General features: G+C 30.8%; 2 protein-coding genes and 1 long non-coding RNA gene across 5 annotated transcripts; 1 reads left to right on the plus strand and 2 right to left on the minus strand.

Annotated features, from left to right (window-relative positions):
- Positions 1 to 2,980: 2,980 nt before the first annotated feature.
- Positions 2,981 to 3,884, plus strand: LOC111295764 (uncharacterized). The gene is made up of 2 exons (XR_016327214.1): positions 2,981 to 3,119; positions 3,405 to 3,884. It is a non-coding gene; the product is annotated as an uncharacterized LOC111295764 (long non-coding RNA).
- Positions 3,885 to 12,555: 8,671 nt separating this feature from the next.
- On the minus strand, positions 12,556 to 15,012 carry LOC111294125 (caffeic acid 3-O-methyltransferase-like). The gene is made up of 4 exons (XM_022887307.2): positions 14,497 to 15,012; positions 13,801 to 14,111; positions 13,258 to 13,322; positions 12,556 to 13,087 (listed from the first exon to the last, which is right to left on the minus strand). Exons 1-4 carry the CDS (start codon positions 14,916 to 14,918, stop codon positions 12,773 to 12,775), a joined length of 1,113 nt encoding a protein of 370 aa, XP_022743042.1. The 5' UTR covers positions 14,919 to 15,012; the 3' UTR covers positions 12,556 to 12,772.
- Positions 15,013 to 17,810: 2,798 nt separating this feature from the next.
- On the minus strand, positions 17,811 to 23,441 carry LOC111294588 (double-stranded RNA-binding protein 4-like). Of its 3 annotated transcripts, none has more exons than XM_022887985.2 (6): positions 23,180 to 23,441; positions 21,387 to 21,512; positions 19,934 to 20,169; positions 19,583 to 19,802; positions 18,923 to 19,105; positions 17,811 to 18,288 (listed from the first exon to the last, which is right to left on the minus strand). In XM_022887985.2, exons 1-6 carry the CDS (start codon positions 23,406 to 23,408, stop codon positions 17,951 to 17,953), a joined length of 1,332 nt encoding a protein of 443 aa, XP_022743720.1. In that variant the 5' UTR covers positions 23,409 to 23,441; the 3' UTR covers positions 17,811 to 17,950. The 3 variants fall into 3 exon arrangements, with proteins under 3 accessions (XP_022743720.1, XP_089599294.1, XP_022743723.1); XM_089743168.1 differs by lacking the exon at positions 23,180 to 23,441 and adding an exon at positions 21,777 to 21,798; XM_022887988.2 differs by lacking the exon at positions 18,923 to 19,105.
- Positions 23,442 to 23,550: the final 109 nt, after the last annotated feature.

Below are 23,550 nucleotides of genomic sequence, written 5' to 3' on the forward strand. Positions count from 1 at the left end.
GGGCAAGTAATTTTTCGTCATGCGAAGGTAAAACAAAGAATTAAAGATTCTGCGAAATACCCATATTTGCTTAGATTGATGCTATCATATGACATGCATATTGGTCAGATTTTTTAAAATTATAGATTTAAAAGGATTTAAGCTTGTAATGTCATTATCAAATAAATTAAGTAAATAACGGTTAGGATGTTAAGGATAAATTAAAATTTTCAAAAAAAATTAAAGATTTTGGCCTTAATTGGCAATTAAAGAAAAATAATAAAATAAAAAATCCTATGAATCAATAGCATTACAATGTATTAAATTTTTGAATGAGAATCCAACTTATCTAAAACCAATCAATGTAATTGGTGAAAAAAAATGCTATCTATATAAGATGTTTCAAACTTAAAATCAATTGAAAATTAAAAAAAAAAAAAAAAAGGATATATTTAAGTATTCAAGATATTGGCAAATTTAAAAAATGTAGGATTATTAATTATGACAACTTTAATAAAATTTAACCTGCATGATATTTTTATTTTAATTTATCCACCATAAATCCTAGTTAATCTTTTAATTTTGTAAATTTTTAATGATATGCCATCCAATATTATATAATTATAAGGCCATAATAATTTTTTTTAATTCAAAGAAAATCAAAAGTTAGTATTCAAAACTTTAATTAATTGTATAAATCACTTTATATTTTGATTTTATTTGAGTATAGTACATATTTACATGAACAATTATTTCATTTAAACCAATTTCGGAAATTGGTGCACTCGGAATACTTGTACATATAAAATGAAAGAACCAACAGCAGAACAACAGCGATTGTGTTCAAGAAAGCATTGCTGCCTAAATGAAACATTCCAACAATCCCATTACCCCCTCCAATGTTGCGGAAGCTGATGGCAGAACGTTTTATAGGTAGCGTTAGATGAACATTGCTACCTTCAAATTTTGCGTCAATTTTTTCTATGTCATACTTCGAACCATCAATTTTTTTCTTGAATCGCTTTTTTAGACTCTGTCCCATTGGATGTTCTCCAGTAATATACAAGAATCCATCCCTTCCAATTTCGATCTTCACTTCTTCTTGCTTGAATCCTGAAAAAAAAAAATAGAGTTCAAGATAGGGCTCCATCCTAATATAATTTTTTTTTTCTCTTGAATAAAACTTAATTAACCAAGATATGACGGTAATAGGGGAAATTTTTTTAGAAGCAAGTTCTTAAAAATTACTAGATAAAAAAAAATACAATGACAATGAGAATTAAAAAGTAATAAATTGTTTGATTGTATCAAAAGAAAAACAAAAGAAGTCATTTAAGACGCCACAACTTAAAAGAAGGACATACTTCTATTTAAACCACTCCAATAAATTCATTCGCATCTTGCGATATATGAAAATTTTGTCGTGAAAGGAAATGAATAAAGAAGGGAAAAAACTTTATATTCTTCATCGTAAAAGGAATGCAAAGACAATAATGCATACCCTGGAGCTGGATTTCAAGAACGTAAGTTTCTTTGAGAAAGGAAGTTTCGTGTTTCCACTTGCAATAGGGTTCAAAATCTTCGTATGATAAAGGCTCATTGCTCGCTTCCTTCACCATTTTCCAAATGAATTTTCTCCTATTAGGATCTTGAAGTTATAAAAGAAAATGAATCAATCAAGAGATTTGAGTGCATCAAAGTTCTCTATTTGCTTCTCTTTTTATGGAATTTGACGAAGGTTCTTTCCTTTTCATTAAAAAAAAAAAAGAAAGGTAGCCGTCTTCTCTTAAAATGCATATTCTTTTCTTATCTTCAAAGGGACTTGCTTGAAATTGTATTAAGTTCCAAGTATTCCAAGAATAATTTTTAAGGAAAATTTATCTTATACTTTGATTAATTTATTTTTTAAACTTTATAAGTCGATTCGGTAAAAAATAAAAAACTCTATAAGTAGATTTAAAAAATTGCTTAATGTTCACTACTTTTAATTAAAAAAGTCGTTTTTTTGCTATATTTATTCTTTTCTTATTCTTTCTTTCCTAGTGTTCAGAATGAGTCCATGCTTGATTTTACGTAAGAATAAAATTAAAAATCTATTATAATATTCATGAAATTGTAACATTGAAATTTATAACTAATAATAGATGACTATTTGATTAAATAGTGTATGTATTTCCTGCTAAAAGAGTTGAGTTTAATTTTTTCGTTCTGTAAAATTGTTTTTGATCCAAATAAAATAAAATTAAAATATCTAAAACTAAAAAAGAAAGAATGCATATTCTCATATCCACTGTAAAAATTACACTTCGTTTTTTTTTTAAAAAAAAAAAAGCAATTTTGAGTACTATAAGCACTAATCTAATGATACATATTTTTTTTCTTTTTTAAATTACAAAATGTATTTTTAAATGCACATTCAATTTTCAAAATGATGTCTATTTGGCTTGACTAACTTAAACATGATCAACTAATAAAAATGAGAGAATTTATTTTGTATAAGAAATTCTTCTTTATATATATATATATATATATATATAAAAGACTTAGATAAAATTATTTAGGTGAAATTCATGAAGTTTCTTACTAGAAACCATTAAATAAAAACTAAAATCAAACATCAAAATCAATAAATTAAAAGATCTCTTCATATAGATTTAGTGTGTAAAATTTTTAAAAAAATTTATATATTTTTTTAAATAGACATTTCTAGTAAAAATATTAATAAAATTTTTACTGTTGAATAAATATCAATCAAATTTAAATTATAAATAATTTTTTTAATAATTTTTTTCCCACACACGTTAGGAATAAATGAAGTTGGGCTGCAAAGCAACCTTGTGAATTGGTAACACAACCCCAAGAAAGTGGAATGATTCTCTTCTAAGAGAACACCCTTACGAAACATTTTATGCCACTTGTACTCAACAATGAATTCCAAAGAATTAATTTATATATAAACATATGAAATCCTTCACTATTTTCACAAGAATTCCATAAATTAGCATTGTCTTCTTCCGAAATCCGAAGCGATAAACATTAGAAAACACCCATGGATATGCTGACGTCTAAAGAATATTTTGAACCCTGTTGCGAGTGGAGGAGTGGAAAAGAGTCGGATGCAATTGATATTGAGCTTTATGGTAATGTGTTTTAACCCTCCCTTTGAAGAATTTTTTCTTTGAAATTTGAAATGCTTAATAGTTTTCAACAAAGCAGGTTTTCATGATCATTTTAGCTCAAATAATAATGATCATCCAACATAAAATTTCAGATTCTAAGAATTTTAGGTCAAATAATATATTAATTTTACATTAATTCGAACTTGATTTCATCACAGCTTGAAGATTTTCTTTGTTTGAACAACATTAAAAATAATATTTTCATTTTTATGCAATTTCTTATTAATTTGTACTATAATTTGATAGGTTTCGATATGCAAGACGTGAAAGTCACACTTAAGAAAGTTGATGATGAGGGAAATTCTACAATATCAATCATCGCAGAATCTCCCAGACGCATTCAGAAGAAAATTGATATTCCAAAAGATTATGATGTAGATAAAATACGTGCAGTATTTTGTAGTGGTAATCTCAGTCTAGAGCTACCTAAGAAAGCTGCTCCAAATAAGCTCGAAATTTCAAAGCAAAAATTTGAAATAATAAAAATTTTACAAGAATCAGCTGAAGACATGCAAAAGAAAATTTTTTCTGCCGCAAAAAATTCCTATCCAAAGCTAAAAGTTGCAGCAGTTGGTTCATTGTTTCTGGCTAGTATGTTATTTGCATACAAATGTTATACCGAATGTTACGGTGTTGAATCTATAGCTTAATTTAGATGAATTAATTTATATAATTATTTTTAAAAAATGACATTTAATATATTTAAAATTCAAAATAACCCTAAAATGTCTTTTAAAATTGTAATTGCTGAATGAATTTATTTGGGCTATTTCGATTGCTTTATTTATGGCTTTGTTTAGATCTCTTAATTTCTTGTTTAATTAATTTTTGTCTAGCTTTTGATACGGGACTGTACATCAAAATCAGTTGTCTTATGATTAACTTAGTCGTAACAAGTAATGATGCATTTCCAGGAAGAATTAAATACTCAAAAGTGAATGGTAACTAACCAAAGATCAAGATTGTAAAATCAAACAACAAGTCGCCCCTTGTAATATTAATTTGTAATTAATGGTAAACAATTAACATTGGAACTCAAAATCAAATAAATTAACTTAAAAGCAATAAAGAGTTTTTTTTGGGGCAGTGATGGCAATAAATTGCTTCCATATATATATATAGATATATATCTGCCATTAAAGAATGATTCCCTGATGATATTACTTCGAAATGACTGATCAAATCCATGGATAGGGTGATGGAGCCGGTTGCCAAGGTGCGGTAAGAGCTAGTGTTGAAGGCGAAGATGGAGCCGCTGTCCAAGGTGTAGGAGCTGGTGCCCAAGGTTCAGTTGGTGTTGCTGGCATTGAAGGTGTAGTTGGTGTCCACGGTGCAGGAGCTGGTGCCCAAGGTTCAGTTGGTGTTGCTGGCACTGAAGGTGTAGTTGGTGTCCAAGGTTCAGGAGTTGGTGCCGGGGCTGGTGCCCAGCCATATGAATATTGAACATTGATTTTAAGCTTCTGGCCACAACTTGCACAATGGTTGCTAACACCACAGATGTACCACTTCCTTCCTGGGGTCTTAAGGACTATCGTGTCATTCCCGTAGGTGAGAGCTTCGTTTGCCGGTGGAATGTCACAATTCTTGAAGGCGGTCCGTTTACTTTAAACACATTGTGATATCCTTGGGGGTATTGGAACACTGCAAAATTGTGGTGAAAAAAAATATCATATGACAATGTTATAAGCTGTTTAAAATGAAAATTCAACAAGAAAAGAAAGAGAAGTAAATGAAACGATTGTACATTTGTTTTAAAAAATCATTCAGATTTCAACCCAAAAAATTAAAGTAGTAGAAATGAATCTAATTATGTATGCTTAGCATAATCATATGTATAAGAATTGAACTAAATTAATAAATCATAAAATCAACTAATCTCAAATACAAAATTAAAAAATTTATATATAAAATAATAAATTTTAATCTTATACGTATATACCTAATTAATCGCCAACAAAAAATACTTTATCCTTTGCCCAAGCTTCATAATCGAAATTGATCGTCCATCCGCTCTCATCCCCCACGATATAATCTGTTGCAATGGCCAGTGCAGGAAGAAACAGGGCAGCAATGGTAAGCATGAGAAACTTGTTGGAAGCCATTGATAGAAGCTTAGAAAGATTTTATCAAATCCTTATACTAAGCTTCGGTTATTTCTAATTTTTCGATTGAATCTGGTTTGGCTAATTAGATGCAATTACGTACCTATTTATAGTTTGATTCAGTAGCTTGGGAAATTTCATGGAAAGGCTTTGAAATTGTGAGGAGCCGGCAAGGGTCAGCATGTAACATTGCGTTATACGTTGGGCTGCCAAATAATGTTTTCATTATAAGAGGACGCATTTGAACAAATAGAGAATATGATAAACTTTGTTTCTTTCTTGATGCGATACTTGAAAGTAAACCTGAAAATGTAAAATATGATATAATGATATTATATGAATATGATACAAATAAAAAATACAAACGTGATATAATTTAAAATTTTAATAATAATTATATATAAATTTAGTAAAAAAAATTTTTTTATTTTCATATTTATACAAATTATGACATTTAATTTTAATATAAAATATAATATAAATATATAAATTTTAATATTTTACATAATATAAATATATTAATTATAAAGATAATAATTTTGAATAAAAAATTTCGAAATTCAAGCCTACCAGATTTAAAAAAGAAAATTAAAACTATAAACATGTCACAACCTGGAAACATGCCTGCAGTACTTAATTATGAAGTAGAATTTTTTTTTTCCCTTTTAGATTTTTTAAATGTGTGTATGTGGCTTTTTCGAGATTTTCAATGTTGATTGTTGTCTAATTAAAGCATGCTTTTGGAAGACAACATTTTGTCTGATCAAAATGGAAAACCCCTTTTCCCGACTTTGTTTTCTTAAAGGAGTGACTTTTGGAGTTACATAATTATATGTTCTATGTGAAGTTTTTTAGGTGGATTTGTGAAAATGTTTTATTAAAAATATTTAAATGAAAATAATTGAATAGGTGGATGGGTAAGAAAAATTTTTTTGTCAATAATCTTATCGTTAATAAATTTATAATTTATTGATAAAATATTAAAATTTAAATTTTAATAATTTTAAATTAAAAAAAAGTCACACCATACAAAGAATGTGATGTATGTTTGAAGCTACAAAAGTTCAAGATTCATTTGAATTTTGGGTCGAATTAAATTAAGCCGTTACTTTCAATCATGTAAATATTTCTTTTAAAAAATAAATTATTTATTATATATAACATATTATTATTAAATAATAAATATCATAATAACCTCATAAATTATTTAGAAATAATTAATTAATTTTTAAAAAATACTTATTTAACATGATTTAAATAAAAATTAAAAATAATAATACATAATAATGATTTCATAAAATCGATGCTTTCTCGTTTAATAGGCCCGGCCTGCTATACCCTCCATACGAGGAATAAAGTCCAAGATTTGCAATCCTTTCCAATCTTGGATTTCTTCGTATGTATCAAAGTGCAAATATTTTTTTTATATAAAAATTTTATATTTACCACTGCTTTTGCTTCCATTTGCCTCCATTTGCCTCCAAACCACCTCCTATTCATCATCTCGTTGGCTTAGGCTTCTCAAAAAGCCCTCGTACCAGCGTGAGCTGTGGCTGCCAGCGTCAAGTGGTGGTGGCTATCATTTTTCCTTTCTTCGTCACTCTCTCCTGCCCCAAGACTTAAAGATATATAGCAACTGCACTTGATTGTTTCGGATCAAACAGTAGGCTTTTCTCATGTACCTTTCAGTACCCTTTTGTTGTTGACTGGTAGGAAACTTTGTAAATGAAATAAAATTCGAAAACATTGATTTTTGGGTTCTGGGATTTCATAATTCAACCCAATTGAGATACGAAGTTCTTTACTTTTATCAAAGTTCTTCAATTGAAAGGAATTTAATCAATTTCAATTTTTTTTTTTTATAATTCTTCAATTTGATGAAAATTTGATCAATTTCAATCTCTTTTATCTTTGTTTGACTCAATTTTGAAATTTTAATAATTATATAACTGTACACATCGATTTTGTCCGAATCTAATAATAATAATAATAATAATAATAAATATATATTTTTTAAAAATAATTATTATTAATTATTAAAAAAAAAAGAAAAGAAAGAGAAACGAAAAATGGCAGAAAGCAGGGCGACTGATGCCTGGCACCAGCCACCCTGCAGTCGGCACTAGCTGCCCACTCTCCTACCCGACTAGCCCCCTGTCCAGCCACCAAACCAGACAACCACCCTATAGCCACCTTGCCACCACCTGTTCCTTTTTGAACTCTTTAAAAACCCCCAACTTCTTCCCCTTGATCAGCTCTCTCGGACCCCTTCTTAAAAACTTTTGGACCCCTCTTTTCAAAAACTCTCAGACAAGGAATAGAACCCTCTCGAAAAACCTTTAAACAGATCCTCGAAACCTCCAAACCTCTTCTTTCAACAACCCCAAACACCACACCAAACCCATACCCAAATAGAAACGTAAAAATAAAAACAAAAAACAAAGACAAATAGTCCTCCCCATAAGGAAGAACCTCAGCGTGAGCTCCCTACAAAAACAAAAAAAAAACATATCAGTTTTAATCTAAAAAAAAAAAAAAGGCAAAAAACTTCAAGCCCCAATCTACGACGATCGAGGCTGTTTATGGTGAAAAGAAAGTTAGATCTGAAAAGAGAATGTTGAAGAGAACTTCTAAAAGAATTTTAACATTTTCAGAGACCGGAAACCACCAGCAGCATTATCGACGGTAACCCAAACGACGATCAGCACGGTGGTCCGGTGCCGAATTCTAGCCGAAGCCAAAGAGCTCTCCCGGAGCTTTGGACCTTTTTTTTTTTTTATGAAGGTTTGAAATGAGCTACAAAAAAAATTATTTTATATAAGAAACAACAAGCCAAAACGACACCGTTTTAGGTTAGAAAGATTCGCTCGTTGACCCGGATCTGACTCGGGATTCGTGTAACCCAATCCGTGGACCCGTTCTTCAAACAGCTACTGATCAGTCCAACTGAACTGATTTGTAAGTTCATAAAAAGAGATATCATTTACAGATATAAACTTTCAAAGAGAGTCATTTTGAATAATACCAAGAATCTGAATAGCAAGATGATGCAAGAAATATAAGCCCAATATAAGATCAAACATCATAACTCAGTGTTATATTATTCAAAAATGAATGAGGTAGTTGAGGCAACTAACAAAAATATAAAAAAAATTCTTGAAAAGATGATCGAGACCTATAAAGATTGACATGAGAAGTTACCATTTGCACTGCATGCATATCGAACATCAGTGCGCACCTTTATTGGGGCAACTTCATTTTTTTTTTGTTTATAGGATGAGAGCTATACTACCAGTGGAAGTAGAGATCCCATCCTTAAGAATTCTAAAAGAAGTTGAATTAGAAGAGGCTGAATGTTATGAACAATTAAATTTCATAAAAAAAAAGAGATTGACAGCGTTGTACTATGGTCAACTATATCAAAAAAGAATGATGAGGGCTCATGATAAAAATGTTTAACCTTGTTGTTTCTGAGAGGGAGAGTTGGTCTTAAAAAGAATTCTCCTAAATCAGCACGATAATAAAAGAAAATGGACTCTGAATTGAGAAAGGTCATATGTGGTAAAATGGGCTTTCTTGGGTGAAGTGTTGATACTAGCTGAGATGGATGGAAATGATTACCCCATCTTATAAATTTTGATGCTGTGAAAAAGTACTATGCTTAAAAAAAAATTAAAAAAAATGAAAAAGGAAAAATAAAAAAGAAAGACTTAATGCGAAAACCCCAAGAGGGCAGTTTGAATCATATGGGGTTTATCTAAGTTTAAAACCTGATAAGGTAACTTAGATAAGGAGAATACAACATCAAATCTGAAAATTCATTGGCATGGAGGCTAGCATATTCTGAGGAACTCTAAGTTGTTAAGTGTATTAGTTGGTTGAATTTTTCGAAAAAGACATCGATATGTGTTATCATGAATGTCTTATTGTTCATTTTTGGGCATTGTCTCCCCATACCTATCTTTGTAATTCTTTCTTGGCCAAAGTTTGCCAGCATTTTTGACAATAAAAGACATTTTACTTTATTTTTTGTATGGCTCTTTTGTTAACTATTTCCTAACCGTTCTTATTATTTCTCCCTAATACCTTGCAATGAAATAAATGTTGAATACATTCTTACTTTTTAAGTTTGAAATAATGATTAATAAATGAATAATAGCATGAAAGATTTTTACATTACATTAGAGAAGTCGAGAGTGATAAAGGCAAATCTGAGATGTTCAGTTTCTGATAAGGACATTGAATTTGAAAAGAGATTTCTTGCAGAAAGAATGTGAGAATTAAATGAAAGAGATAATTGAGAGTTACGCTAACTCGATCTTTGAAGAATAAAGGGCTCGAAGCCCAAGAAAAGAGCTTGAAAAACTTGAGCACCACAACTATATGGAAATTAATTAGCCAGCATTTGCATAGCATGCATTAAATTTTGCATGCATTGCATTTCGCATAGCATATACTGCATTTAAAAAAGTATAGTTCATAAATTTAAAAAAAAATAAGGGTATTCTAGGATCCCACATGGAGAAGACAGATGTGAAGACTTTTCTATGTAAAAGTTTCAAATTGGAGAAAAAGCTTGTGAGGTAAGATTTTAATCTTGGATAAAAGATATCTCTCGGTATTAAGATCGATTTGTAAGACCTTTGGACATGATATCCTGAAATTCCTTCAAACATGATCTTTGACTTCTCTAGAAATGATTGTCAATAAGCTTTATTTATTTTTTCAAAGTCGAGGTTGCCTCTGATTATAGGAGAATTTATTTTTCAAAGTTGTGGTGCCTTTGTTTAAAGAAGCATTTATTTTTCGAAGTCATGGTTGCCTCTGTTTAAAGGAGCAATTTAATTTTTTTTAAGTCATGGTTGCCTCTGTTTAAATGAGCAATTTATTTTTTCAAAGTCATGGTTGCCTCTGTCTAGAGGAGCAATTTACTTTTCAAAAGTTGCTGAGCCTTTAAATAGATAAGCTTTATTTATTTTTTAAAAATCGTTGAGCCTCTGATTAGAGGAGCTTTATTTATTTTTTAAAAGTCATTGAACCTCTGATTAGATCAGCTTTATTTATTTTTCAAAAGTCGTTAAGCCTCTGATTAGAAAAGCTTTTGTTTATTTTTCTAAAGTCATTGAGCCTCTGTTTTATTCTTCAAAAGTTGTGAACCTCTGCTTAAGGTGTTTCAAGTATTTGTTTTAGAAAAAAATGAATGTGTCGGTATATGTGAGGTGTCTACGTCTTTGCATAATTCCTGTTACACAGAAAATGTGCAAAAAGAGGTAGCTATAAACACCCAATCTGTCCGGGGTCTTTTTTAGTTTTGGTAATTAATAAAATAATAATAATAAAAAAAGAGAAAAGGGTTGTTGAATTGGTGTAAAACTAGATTGAAAATTTTGAGATAAACTGAAAGAGATTGAACCAGACTAAAAGTCCAAAGAAAATTGGGATTCCTATTCAGCTTTAGAGTCTGCGGTTTTAAAGCTTATAAATAGATTAATAAATCAAAGGCAGAGACACACAGGAAAAATAGAAAAAGAACATATGGAGAAAATAGAAGCAAAGAAAGAGTGTTTAGCAATCTTAAGAATTTTAAAATTTTTTGCTTTGTTTTTCTGAAAATTTTATGGAAATTTTTAGAATCTGGTGAATTTTTCAGCAAAAATTTAAGTTTTTTGGTGACTGTCCGACGAGAAACCCAGTTTTCAATGATATAACCTAGAAACCGATAATTTTTTTGACAACATTCAACCAAAAACGACGATTTAAAATCATCTAGAGAGAGAAAGAGCAAAGAAGAAAAAGAAAGTACTGGGAAACATCTGAGGAAATAAGAAAATTGTTTCTGTTATACGCAAGCTAAACGACGTCATTTTGAGTCAACACTTAAATAGGATCCGCGCGTTTAGCCAAGATCCGACCCAACCCGTAGCGAAACCCAAACCAGCAACCCGCATCTCTGCTTAGGCTCCAGTCGAGCCGATTTCTTATCGAGCTACACCTTTGAGCCATTTTCTGTGTCTGAAGCCAAGCCACGTCAACCATCCAACCGAGCCATTTTCTATTTATTGATATTTTTTTATGTGTTTGTTTATTTATTATTATTTTTTTATTTATGTGTTTGTTTATTTTTTAAAAAGAGTATTTTTGCATGAATAAATTTAAAAAAAATAAAAAAAATTTTAGAAAAAAGAAACATTTTTTAAGAAAATTGGAAGTTTTAAAATAAAATTATTAAAAAAAAATTTAAGGAAAAGTTGAAAGTATCAATTTTTCTTAAAAATAAATTTTAAAATTAAAAATATATATTTTTGAGAAAAAGTTGAAAGTATCAATTTTTCTTGAAAATAAAATTTTTAAAATAAAAGTTCTCAAAAAGTATTTTAAAGAAAAGTTAAAAGTATCAATTTTTTTTTTAAATAAAAATTTTAGAAAAAAAATATTTTGAGGAAAAGTTGAAAGTATAAATTTTCTTTAAAAATAAAAATTATCAAGAAAAACATTTTAAGAAAAAGTTGAAAGTATCAAATTTTCTTGTACAAAAGCAATGAGTTTTTTTTTAAATGAAAAGAAAATGATTTATATCAAAAGTTGAATCATTATTCCTTTCTCTTTTTTGTTTTATTTTTTTTTCTTCTTTTTTTTCTTGAATATTTTTTAATATTAAATAATCCGACGATAGAGTCTCTACAAGTAAAACAAAAATTTTCTTGCATACTCTTGAGGTGAGGGGATTTTTCTTAATTTTTTATCAAAAGTTTGGAGTTAATTAAGAATAATTTTCAATAATTAATTACTTAATAAAATTTTTTAAGACTTATCGGATAACACAAAATTAAGCCGGTACCATCTTTTGATGGGCGTTGTGAGGGGTACTATAACTTTTTTCACACGTAACCGTACTCTCAAACCATATTCTGGTTTGTAGACCCGAACATATTCCTTTAGTGACCATTCGTCAAGCTTAGGAACTCCTTAAAGAGATAGATTTATAAGGTGATCAATTGCACCTAAACAAAAAAGATTGGTGGTGACTCCTCAAATCAATATCTGGCAATAGATCCCCAAATCTAGACATTATAACAAGCAGTAAATTGACCCGAATAGGTCTAATTTGGATGAATTCAATTAGGTTATTGGTTTTAAAATTCACATTCATTTCTTTATTTTTTTCTAAAATTTTTCTTATAATTTGTTTTACAATTCATTGTATATGATTGATGCATTTTACTCTTAATCAGTTTAATTTAGATTAAGTGTTAAGACTTGAAAAGAAACATTTTTACGTATAGAGGACAGAAAAATGATATAAAACTCCTTCCATTATTACTGAATTTGGGAAATACAAAGACAAAGATAACAATTAAACTTTTGAGCCTAGACAGGTAACGATCTATGACTAAGCCATATGCAATAAACATTTTATTAAAAAAAAAAGGGAAAAGGTAATAAAAAAAATTGCTGACCATCATGGAGCTGATGATTATTGATCCAACTGGCAAGGTTGATGATGATCGATGATTAAGCAGAATGGTTCACATTCTTGTACAATTCCATCACCCAATAGTTATAAGCAGGACAAACAAGCTTCAAAGAATTGAATCCAGCTTGCCTTGCCAATGTCTCAAACTCTTGCTTGGTCCTCTCCTTTCCACCAGGAAGGATGTGAAACAAGGCAAGGTCACGATGAAGGTTTGTCTTTGTCACAGCGTCACTCTCAGGCAAATCCGGCACGACGGCTTCCACAAGTACCACTTTGCCACACTCCGGCAGTGCATCGTGACAAACTTTCAATAACTTCAAACATCGATCATCGCCCCAATCGTGAAGCATGGACTAATACAGACCATGTAAAAAATGATAATTAACTTTCATTAATAAGCAAAATTATTATATCATTTGAAGTTATCAATGAAGTAATGTCCCTTTTACATATATAGGTTGGATTACTTTTAGTTTTGAAAAAAAAAAAATTGAAGCAAACCAAAATATTTCTACGTACTAACCTTCATGAAAATAACTTCTGCTTGAGGAACTTCTGTAAACATATCTCCCCCTACATGCTCGACCCCTAAAATGTGGAAAAGAAAATTAAAAAAAAAAAAAGAAAGGAAATTAAGGAATATATATAAACCCAAAGAACGAAAGAAAGCCTGATTTTAAAAAAGCAATAAAAACTCTTTTTTTGGTTTTTTTCAAGATTTGTTACTGTTAATTAAATTTAACGTTCATTTCGAAATGAACATTTAATACAAATATCCTAATAATTATAAATTTTTAGGGATGGTTTTTCTCACAATTTTGTCATTTAAGAAAAAATGACTCAATAAGAGAAATGTGATCTAAAGTTATGGTATAATCCTTATTTGTTAGATATGATTATAAAGTTATAGTATAATCCTTATTTATTAGATATGATATCCTTTTCCCCTCGACTTTTTTAGAACTCTAAATTTGAAGTTTCATTTTCAATTTTAAAATAAAAAGAGTGAAATAATTAACTTAAAATCATACGCACCAAGAAAAAAAAAATCTAGATTTAGATTTACCTGGGCAAATGGGTGCATCTTTAATAACATGGGGCTGGTCAAAATTAATACCCTTAATATGTGGATACTTGGAAACTATGAGAGTAAGGTTTGTACCCCATCCACCTCCCACGTCTACCACTTGGCTTATACTCTCAAATCCCTTGTAAGTTTCTAAAATTTTGTTCATGATCAGATGGGTGATCTTGGACATTGCTGTGTTGAACGTGCCAGACAGTTCACTATCTTTTCCCAGCAACTCAAACCAGTGCATCCCAAATGCTTTGACGGATGAGAAGCCACCCTCTAATGTTACATCTTTCATGAATTTCCTGTATGAGAGAGTATATCATGAAGAAAATGCTAGATTTAAAATCATAATTATCGAATATAATATACATGCATGTCCATACACATGCATGCATGTATGTGAATTTTGATCAGAGGTGGATCTACTTTTAGAATTAAGATGTCCATGAACACTCTAAAAAATTGAAATCTGAAAAAAAAAATTTCCTGACACTCCAAAATTCTTCCATGGACATCTCAAAAATTGAAAAATGAAAAAATTTAGAAAAAAATTTTCCCAAAACACCCTCAAAAATTTTCAATGGATACCAGTTTCGTCCATAGTTTGTAAATCTGTAAGTGATTTGGATTCGCCAATGATCTTGATATGATATAAATAAAGGGAAATCAGAGATGAAAAGGACGAACCAACATTCGATAATATGTTTATCAAGATAGATAGCTAGCTCTGGAGCAAAGGAAATTCCATCCTCATTTTGAAGAAAATATTTGCCTATGGGTGCTAGGCCATATAATCTCTGGGTACGTCCATCTTCACCAGTGACAACATTGCATGTTAAAAAAGAGTGACTGGCGAGAAGTCTCAGAATTCGGTCAACTATGGATGGGGCATCTGGGTTATTGGTAGAAAGCTGAGAGGCAATCTCAACAGGTGAGAGCATACGACTAGGAGTACTAGCTTTGGCTATGATCTCCAACAAGTCAAGATCAATGGCAACTTTCAAAGCAAAAGGAAGTGTGGTTACTGAAGCTAAGTACATGGCTTGCAAGCAGTTCTCTTCTTCATCATGATTTGATGAAATGTTTTGTAGGTTTGGCAGTGAACCCATGGAGCTTGAATCTAGCAGCGTGGAAAAAGAGTTTGTTTACAAATTAAAGATCTTAGCAAAGCTGGGATATTGTTATACCACATGAAAGGCTTGGGAGTACATATAGAGGAGTGAAAAGACATGAAATAATTTTTTATACAATTAGTTATTGAAAAAAGAAAGACTACTATTTTAACTTATCCTATCAAAATTTTTTTAACTTTGACCGTTATTACTTTAAATATTTTAATTAATTAAATTTTATACAATATATATTTAAAATCTAATTCATTCAAAGTTTTTAAAATATTTTTATTTTTTTTATCAATAATAAATGGTCAAAGTTAAAAAAAATTAATAAAAAAATAAAATGTGACAATTTAATTAGAACAAAAAAATTAATAAAATTTGAGAAGCATTTTGTTTTATGGAACTCACACCATTAAATCCTATTTTACATAAAATAATAAAAAAATATATAAAAAAATAAACAACATGAGATTTATATTAATTCACTCTGAATATGAATCATGTTCATATATAGATAACTAATCATGAAATATTCTTACATTAAAGTATATTAATTATTCTAATCATGAAAATCAACTGAAGGGTGAAAAAGACAAAGTCATATATCTCTTTTTTTTTTTTTCATTTTTTGTCAAAATAACGCATCTAAATAGATGTGCAAAAAGACTATTCTATTCATATTGACCGGATCACAGGAAGACTTTAGAATAATAAACAAACGTAAACGGTGATTAAGATTCATAGTCAAAACACATGGCTGCTCTGGATAGCTACGATAAATACATTCTTGTCATCATCCAGTCTTAATTGGCTGCCTATAAATCTAACCCAAAGCCGTCATATTATTATTATTACTAACCTGTGGGGTTGAAATTCAAACCGAAATATTTGACGTCAATTAACCTTTAGATGGTGCGGGCATCAATGAATAAAAATGAACAATCAGGTTGTCCTGGTTGGCTGAAAAGAATGAAGACTCTGTCAAAAGGGATATGAAGCCATGCGGTACATAAAGATTTTGGAGAGGAAAGGAGAGAAACAGTGATGCATTGCCTTTGTGAGTGCCTCGGAGATGGAGAGACAACAATGTGAGCTGAATGTTTTAAGTGTGAGAAGAGTTTTATTGATTTGATAATTTATTTATTTATATTATATAAAATATTAAAATCTATATATTCGTAATATATTTTATATAAAAATTATGTATTAAAATTTATGTTGACATTAAAATATAAAATATATTTTTTATTTTATTAAATTTATATATAATTATTATTAAATTTTTAAATTATATTATTTTTTTATATTATGTTATATTTTATCATCGTATCATATTTTAAATTATTAAATTTATATTGAATCATATAAATTCATATATTTTTATTAATTATTGTTATTTTCGCATTTCATTTCATCTTACATGCATGATGATTTTCGGGTGAAAGTTCTTGTCAAATTTACGTCCTAAAAATACGGTTATATGTAGTATCAGCGTCAAATAAAAAAAATTCCCTAATGTCACCAGAAAAATCAGTGATTAATTTTAAAATATTGCAGACTATTTGTTCAGTTATTGTTTTCATAAAGTACCTCATAGTCATAGCTGACCTTGGGAAAGCAGCTAATTAATCAAGGGCTTAGTTCAATGCTTCTTTTAATTAAATCCAATTCCTTGTCAGATAGCATGTTCCAATGGCAGTCTGGTTTTGTTTCAAAACAATGGGCTGTTTTTATCATAATCATAATTAAGTAATTAACTCAATTAAATTAGTGCTATGTATTTTGTTAATTAGTTTAACTTAATTAAGTTAAGTTTAATTTTTTAATTTAATATAAAAAAAAAAGGAATTTGAACCTGGTTTTTTGAGATGGGAACTCAAGCAACTGCCACATAGCCAAGTTATACATGTTGATTAATTTATGAGAATTTAAAATCATTGTCGGCTTGTTCAACTTTTTGGAAGCCACAGATTTAATTGAATTAAACTGAATAATTATTTCGATTGCATTTTTTTTTATATAAAAAAGATCAGAAATAGAGAGAAAGGATTACAAATTTTAAAATTTAAATCTTAAATTTATTGAATATATTTTTAAAAATAATTACATAAATTAATTAAATTAAATTTTAAATTAATATGAAAATTAGAATCGAGTACAGTGGTCCAAGGTACAAGAAATTGCTTCTCTTAGCTAGAATATTTCTCACATATTCATCTTGTCCTACCTACCTATCTTGCTATCTTGTACTTGGTAGCATGCCTTTGACTTCCTCAACTCATTTGAAGTTCAAAAGCTGCTTTTTACAACTCTTTGAATTAGGATAAAGTCTATGGCCAAATAAAAAGAATAAGTCAACAAGAAAGAGGTTCAATTTTGTTTCAAATATATATAAATCAAATAAACATTTAGGGAATACCATAATTTTTTTTATCTCTATTTAAACAACAACAAATTCATGATGATTCTCATAATTGTTTGATTATGTATTGAAAATAATTTGATCCGACAAAAATCACATATTGATCTTTCCATCAATGCTTTGTTAATAATAATAATAAGATGATTTAATAATAATAATAAGATGATTTAACTTCAGAGCAAAAGACAAATGAAAGAACCTTTGGACGCTATTACATTAATACTTTTCATATAACAGCTTCATTAGATAATTTTCCCAAACTTTTCCAAGGTAGCTAAAGAGTGGTTTGTTTTTGTTAAGTTTGTTTAACCTAACTCTATAGGCTGTTTTGGCTTATTTTAGTTCTTAATAATTAAACTTGTATTAGGCATAAGAAACCACAAGTGGGATATTCCTAGATGGCTAATTATACCATTTTGCCTCAACCAGTTTTTAGAATGCTAAGCCTGGACCAAAGATGATGAAACAAAATAAAGATTTCCATTCAGCATTTTCTATTGGCATAAAACACTTATATAAACATGATAACTCATTTCAGATCTCAGAATTCTGGACATGGCAAACTGATCATTAGCAAAGAAACTATTAGGTTTATTGAAAGTCACAGGCTTGGTTGAGGTCCAAGCTTTACGGCAACCCAATGGCTGTCACTTATGGGTAGCACGGTGCTACCAGAAGGAAACTTCATGTCTGGCACGCGTGGACGAACTACGACCCTGTTGCAGGATATGTCACTTGTTTCAACAGGCTGCTTGATTGAGTCCTCAACCGAATCGGTAGTAGTTGAGTGGGTTGACGGCGACGTAGGTGAAGAGAGATCATCTTCCGGCAGAGGATGATCATACAGATTCGATGAAGATGAACGACTTTGCCAATCTGTAGTCACCTCTGGTTGTGGGAATGAAACAGAGATATGATGACTAATAACTGTTCTATTAACTGCAATTAAATCACATGAAAATGCTATGAGGAACATGGCTGTAAGAAATATATCTCAGAAGCTAATATTCAACAGCATGCGAACAAATTTGACTACCAAAGATAAAGAGATGCGTTCTTGATAAATGAATTGAAAAGTATGCTTGCATGCAAGTCTATGCACGTGCATGTTTGCATTCATCCATGCGAGCAAACAAAGATCTTCCATGGTGCAGTGTAGCATAAAAAGTGTCTCCTACGTAAAACTGTGAATGCAGGAGACGAACATTTTTATTATGAAGAGAGTACACATAAAGAGGTAATGAAGAAAAACATAGCTAACCAAGTGAAAAAATCAACACCTCCTGGGTCTCATGAACTGCTGGAGAAAATTGTTATTTGCTTCTCAACTAACCACTTTTACATAGGCTTTAACGGTCTATCCTACCTAGAAATTCATGAACTAGTTTGTATCCAGGGCAATTATTGGCCATTTACAAGCATAAATACTTCTAGAAAAGATAAATCATGACCGAGCTAAGGCACCAAATACAAAATGATTTGCATTCAATTTTAGGAACTTGTCAACCATAAACTGCTATCTGTAAATGTAAATTGGATATTAAATGGTAGAAGTTTCCATAGGAAAAATCACCTATGACCTCCTGCCGGTCCACCCCTAAAGTTGAGCTAGGATTAAGCAATGTATTGGCTTTGGATCCAAGATTCTGTTGGGTATCAGCATTGACATTTGATGTCAAGTGAGAAGATGAGACCACAGGCACTTCTCGTTCTTGGTAGGCAGGAGTAATAATCATAGAGCCCCTATTTGACTTGCCTGAAAAGAAGAGCATAATTATAATCACTCTATAACTACTCACTAACGGGGAAAATTCAGAACCGACCATAATGTTCACATTCAGGGACCAGAGATTAACATACTAATATAAATAATTCACAATGATATGACAGGCCCACTAAATTCATCTAGGGCTGCCATAGATGAAAGGTTTGTTTTCCTATTTGTCAGCACTTTAACACATAAATCATTTTTCTCTACGACCAATATGATAAAATTTGAGAATCACATGCCATGGCACTCAAAAATTTACCCCCTTAGAGCAAACATGTCAAACAAATTTTATTTTTCTGTGTGTTCCAAAAGTCAATTTACATTGCAATTCAAACATAAACATGAGAAAGAGCCATGAAAAGGATTGAGAATCAACAGAATGGTGAAAAAAAGGCTCTTTCTTTTTCCTTTTTTGTTTTTTCAGAAAAATAAAACGGAAATGAGAGGGTTTAGAACACATACACCCCTTTAACTTCATGTACGCAACTTTCGCTGCCAAAAACTCTGCTTGCTTCTTGGTTTTTGCTGCCTGTCCTGTGAAAACCTCTCCTTTTACCTCCACAATGGAAACAAACGTTGATGCATGGGCTTCACCAGATCTAGTTGTATTGTAAACTGGTAGAGGACAACCTTCCTTCTGAGCTAATTCTTGCAAAAGGTTCTTGTATAAGGTTGAGTCTTCCTGAAGAAAAATAGAAAGAAATGACAAAAACTCAAGCACTAGAGATTTACAAGAACTGAACATTTTCTTGATATCATAAATAACAGTAAATGAACAGAGTCAAAAACACTACATTAATCAGTAAATTGGACCTCTTCAATAGCATCTGGTGACAAACACGATAATGCTATTTTTGCAGCTGCATGTTCAGCTTCCTTTATTGTTGGAAAGAACTCCAAACTCTCATAGGTATTTTCATTGATAGTGACCTTGCACCTGAAGCGACTTGCATGAGGAGGACCCTCAAACTCACAAGAATACACAGGTCGGCTGAGGTTTCTCTTTTGAGCAAAATTTTGCAATAGATTCTTGTACAAATGTCGCATATCTATAAGCCAACAATTCCAAGTCAAAGGATAATAAAGAAAAACATGTGAAGTACTAAGGAAAACACTGGCAAGAATAACTAGAAACAAGACAGTTCAAACAATGCGTTTCAGTTGTCTTTTTTTAATAAATGAGCTTTTTTTTTCAACCAAAAATAAGCACACCCTGCTGCAAGAAAACAGTCTGCAGAAGCAGAAAACTACAGGGAAGGAACAAGAAAACAAAAATGAAACAAACAACCTCCTTAATGTTCCAGTGTTACTACCATCTATTCTGCTGGTACTTTTTCTTTTCGTTTAACTTTTAATTGGCTGCAATGTTCAAGTTGAAGAGTATTAAATGAGGTACTGCAGGCATTTTAGAGCAGAAGAGCAGTCTTTCTATGTCAGTCCAATCAACCCAAAGTCAACAGAGTCAAGGAACTCGGCACAAATGACATAATTGTTGGACCTTCAAGTTTTGATATTTTAAACTACTTTCTCTCAGCAAGGTAAGGAACGGAGCAAAATCAAGATTGTCAAAATGGTTTTCAAGCTTAGCTACGTCAATCAATGCAACAGCCAGAGGTGAACTTAAGTTCCAACTAGCTAGCTTAAGCTAAAACAATTCCGATGAAGCTTGCACTCAGCTCAACACATTGATACCATGTTTGAGCCAAGCAAGTTAAGCTTGTTTTAATTGATATGCCCTCAAATTGCTCAACATCAAGCCAATATCAAGCCAAAAGAAGCAAATTGATAAGCTTCATTCAGTAGTAGAGAAAATGAATGCAGATAGCAACCAGCACCCTGCAAAATCTATATGAGCTAAAGCTAAGCTTTAATTAAACACTGGAACATATGTCTAGGCAAGATTTTGGCTGGTTTGTTGGCAGCTATGCAAGCAACTAGGCTTATCTACAACCCCATTTGCTAGTTGAATAATAACATGTACCATGCAGAATATATTTTTATAAAAATTTGGAGAAAAAAAGATTTAGATTTGACACCAAGTTGACCTCCAGTTTAAGACTTAAAAAGCATAATTTTTGAGTGCTGATTTGAGGTTATGAATACTATTTCACATGTAAGAGAAAACACCAGGCTTCTAATAGGCAAATGAACCATATTTAATCAGCTTTTATGCTGAAAAAAAATTAAATAAACAAGCTATCCAATTTTTCTTTTGGTTTGAGTGAGGAATATTAGAGATGTTTGAGTACAAAAGAAGACTGCTCACCTTTAAATTTTTCATTGTCTTTGCTAATCAAGATCTCACAATCTTGATTTGCTTCCTGTCTTTCCAGTTGCAATATCCTTAAGGTAGCAATATTACTATCAAAATTTGCAATTTCATTTGAAGAACCTGCAAGAATCACAGCAACAAAACAAGGAAAGATAATTTGCTTTCTAGCATATGCATCCTAAATTTAATAAAGTTACTGGCAAGGGAAGTGGAAAAAATAAAATCTTACAGAAAGTTATATAAAAGTAAAAAAAAATGCACTGGAACCCAAAGTCATACAAAAGAATAAAAGAGCTGGAGGTGCACATAACAAGGATTTACTGATCTACAATCATATCAGCACTCGTGATTTCTAGTGAAACATCAATGAAAGAGAAAGAGTACCTGAAGAAATCAACACAATTCTTTCCAAGGTGCATTAAAAGCCCACGCTATCTTAAAGGCAATCAAAACTGTCAAAATAATGCCTAAAAGATAAACTCAAAATCAGCCAATTAACAAAATTCACAGTTTTTATGCTTTACATCTCCAATAACTAGTTTCCAAGGTGATTAGAACAATTGAATTTGAAAAGATAATTAGTAAAAACGGAAAGTAGAAAAGGAACAAGCTCCACTGCATGTGAAGAAAAATAAGTTGGAAAGGCAATTTATAATTCAATTCTACATCTAACAGTTATATAAACCATAAATATTTACCAATAGCTTATTTTCAAAGTCATATGATAAGGCCAACGAGCTTTGGCTCACTAGCACCAGAGTGTTGCTAATCACATGAGGTCCTCTATTACTCAAGGCACCCATTAATATGAAAAAATTTTGGGGAAAAAATTAAATACAATCGAAAACAAGAAATTTATTATCAATTAGAGACATAGAACAATTACCATTACCCTCTTCTTGACATTTCCAATTATAATATGCACACTAATTCAATATGAAAACTTAAAAGATACTACCAAATATAGAATTTGCAAAACAACCATTTAGCGTTACAAATTTCACCTTCTATTCCGCTAGCTAGAAATGGGAATGAACACCCAAATCCACTACGAAAGTTATAAACATCCACCAAACCTAAGTCTAGACCTCCATTCAAACACATATAATGAACATAGTTTTCTTGATCCTTATCATGAACATAGTTATTCAGCTTATTTGAAGCAAATAAAACAATCCTTTGGACTTCAAATTACACAAAACTAACAATAACAACAACAACAACAACAAACTAAGCCTTTTATCCCGTAACTTTGGGGTCGGCTATATGAAAGGCCAAAAAGGAATGGTCGTAGTTTTAAATCTTCTTGTGCCACTCATTTCTATCAAATTACACAAAATCATAAAATTTAAAATTTTGAGTTTCTTTCATTTTTCTCACTTCTTTGAAGTTAAGAAACCATGGAAAGACAAACAATCTCAGCATAGAATTCTCTACCAGGCTAAGAATTTACTTCACCATGCAAAGAAAATGTCCAATTTTATTTAATCGATTGCTTTACTCAGCATTTACTCTAAATTACATTAAACATCAAAAAAAATATTAACTTAAGCCCCAAAAAAGGAAAATTTTCATAAAAAGAAATGAAAATAACAATAAATAGCACTAACAATTAAAGGGAAAAAAAGGATTGACTTCCTACAAATTGCATTTCACATTAAAACAAAATTTTCTGTAAATACTAACATGAACAATGCTTTTCCAGCGTTTTCTTAAGGACCAAACAGAAATTTAAAGAAAGTAATTGTAATTTGGGTTTGGGTTTTTCTTAAATTAAAAGATGGTACCAGGATCAGGAAGAGGAGGAGCTGTGAAATGAAGGAAAGCGAGCTGAGCGGCGTCGTTTTGGGCTTCTTTGGAAGACCTGGCCGGATTCCGAGGCTGAAACGACTTGCCGTTTACGATCACGGTAGCTTCGAAGCGAGGATTATGATCTTGGCCTTCCTTTGTGATGTTGTACTCTGGTAAGGTCCATGCTTTCTTCTGGCAAAGCTCTTGCAGTTTCGACTTGTACATCTTTCCTCTCTTTCCCTCGATTTGCTTTCACTCATCCAACAAAAACCTTGTATTACTTGTATATAGTTTTGCAAAACGAATAAAAAATAATTTTTTAATTTATTTTCCTTTTAATAAACTTTGGGTATTTGAATTTTTTTTT

The sequence above is a fragment of the Durio zibethinus genome, chromosome 14, assembly GCF_047325235.1.
Source record: "Durio zibethinus cultivar Kanyao isolate XHJ-2024 chromosome 14, ASM4732523v1, whole genome shotgun sequence".
Classification (NCBI taxonomy): Eukaryota; Viridiplantae; Streptophyta; class Magnoliopsida; order Malvales; family Malvaceae; genus Durio; species Durio zibethinus.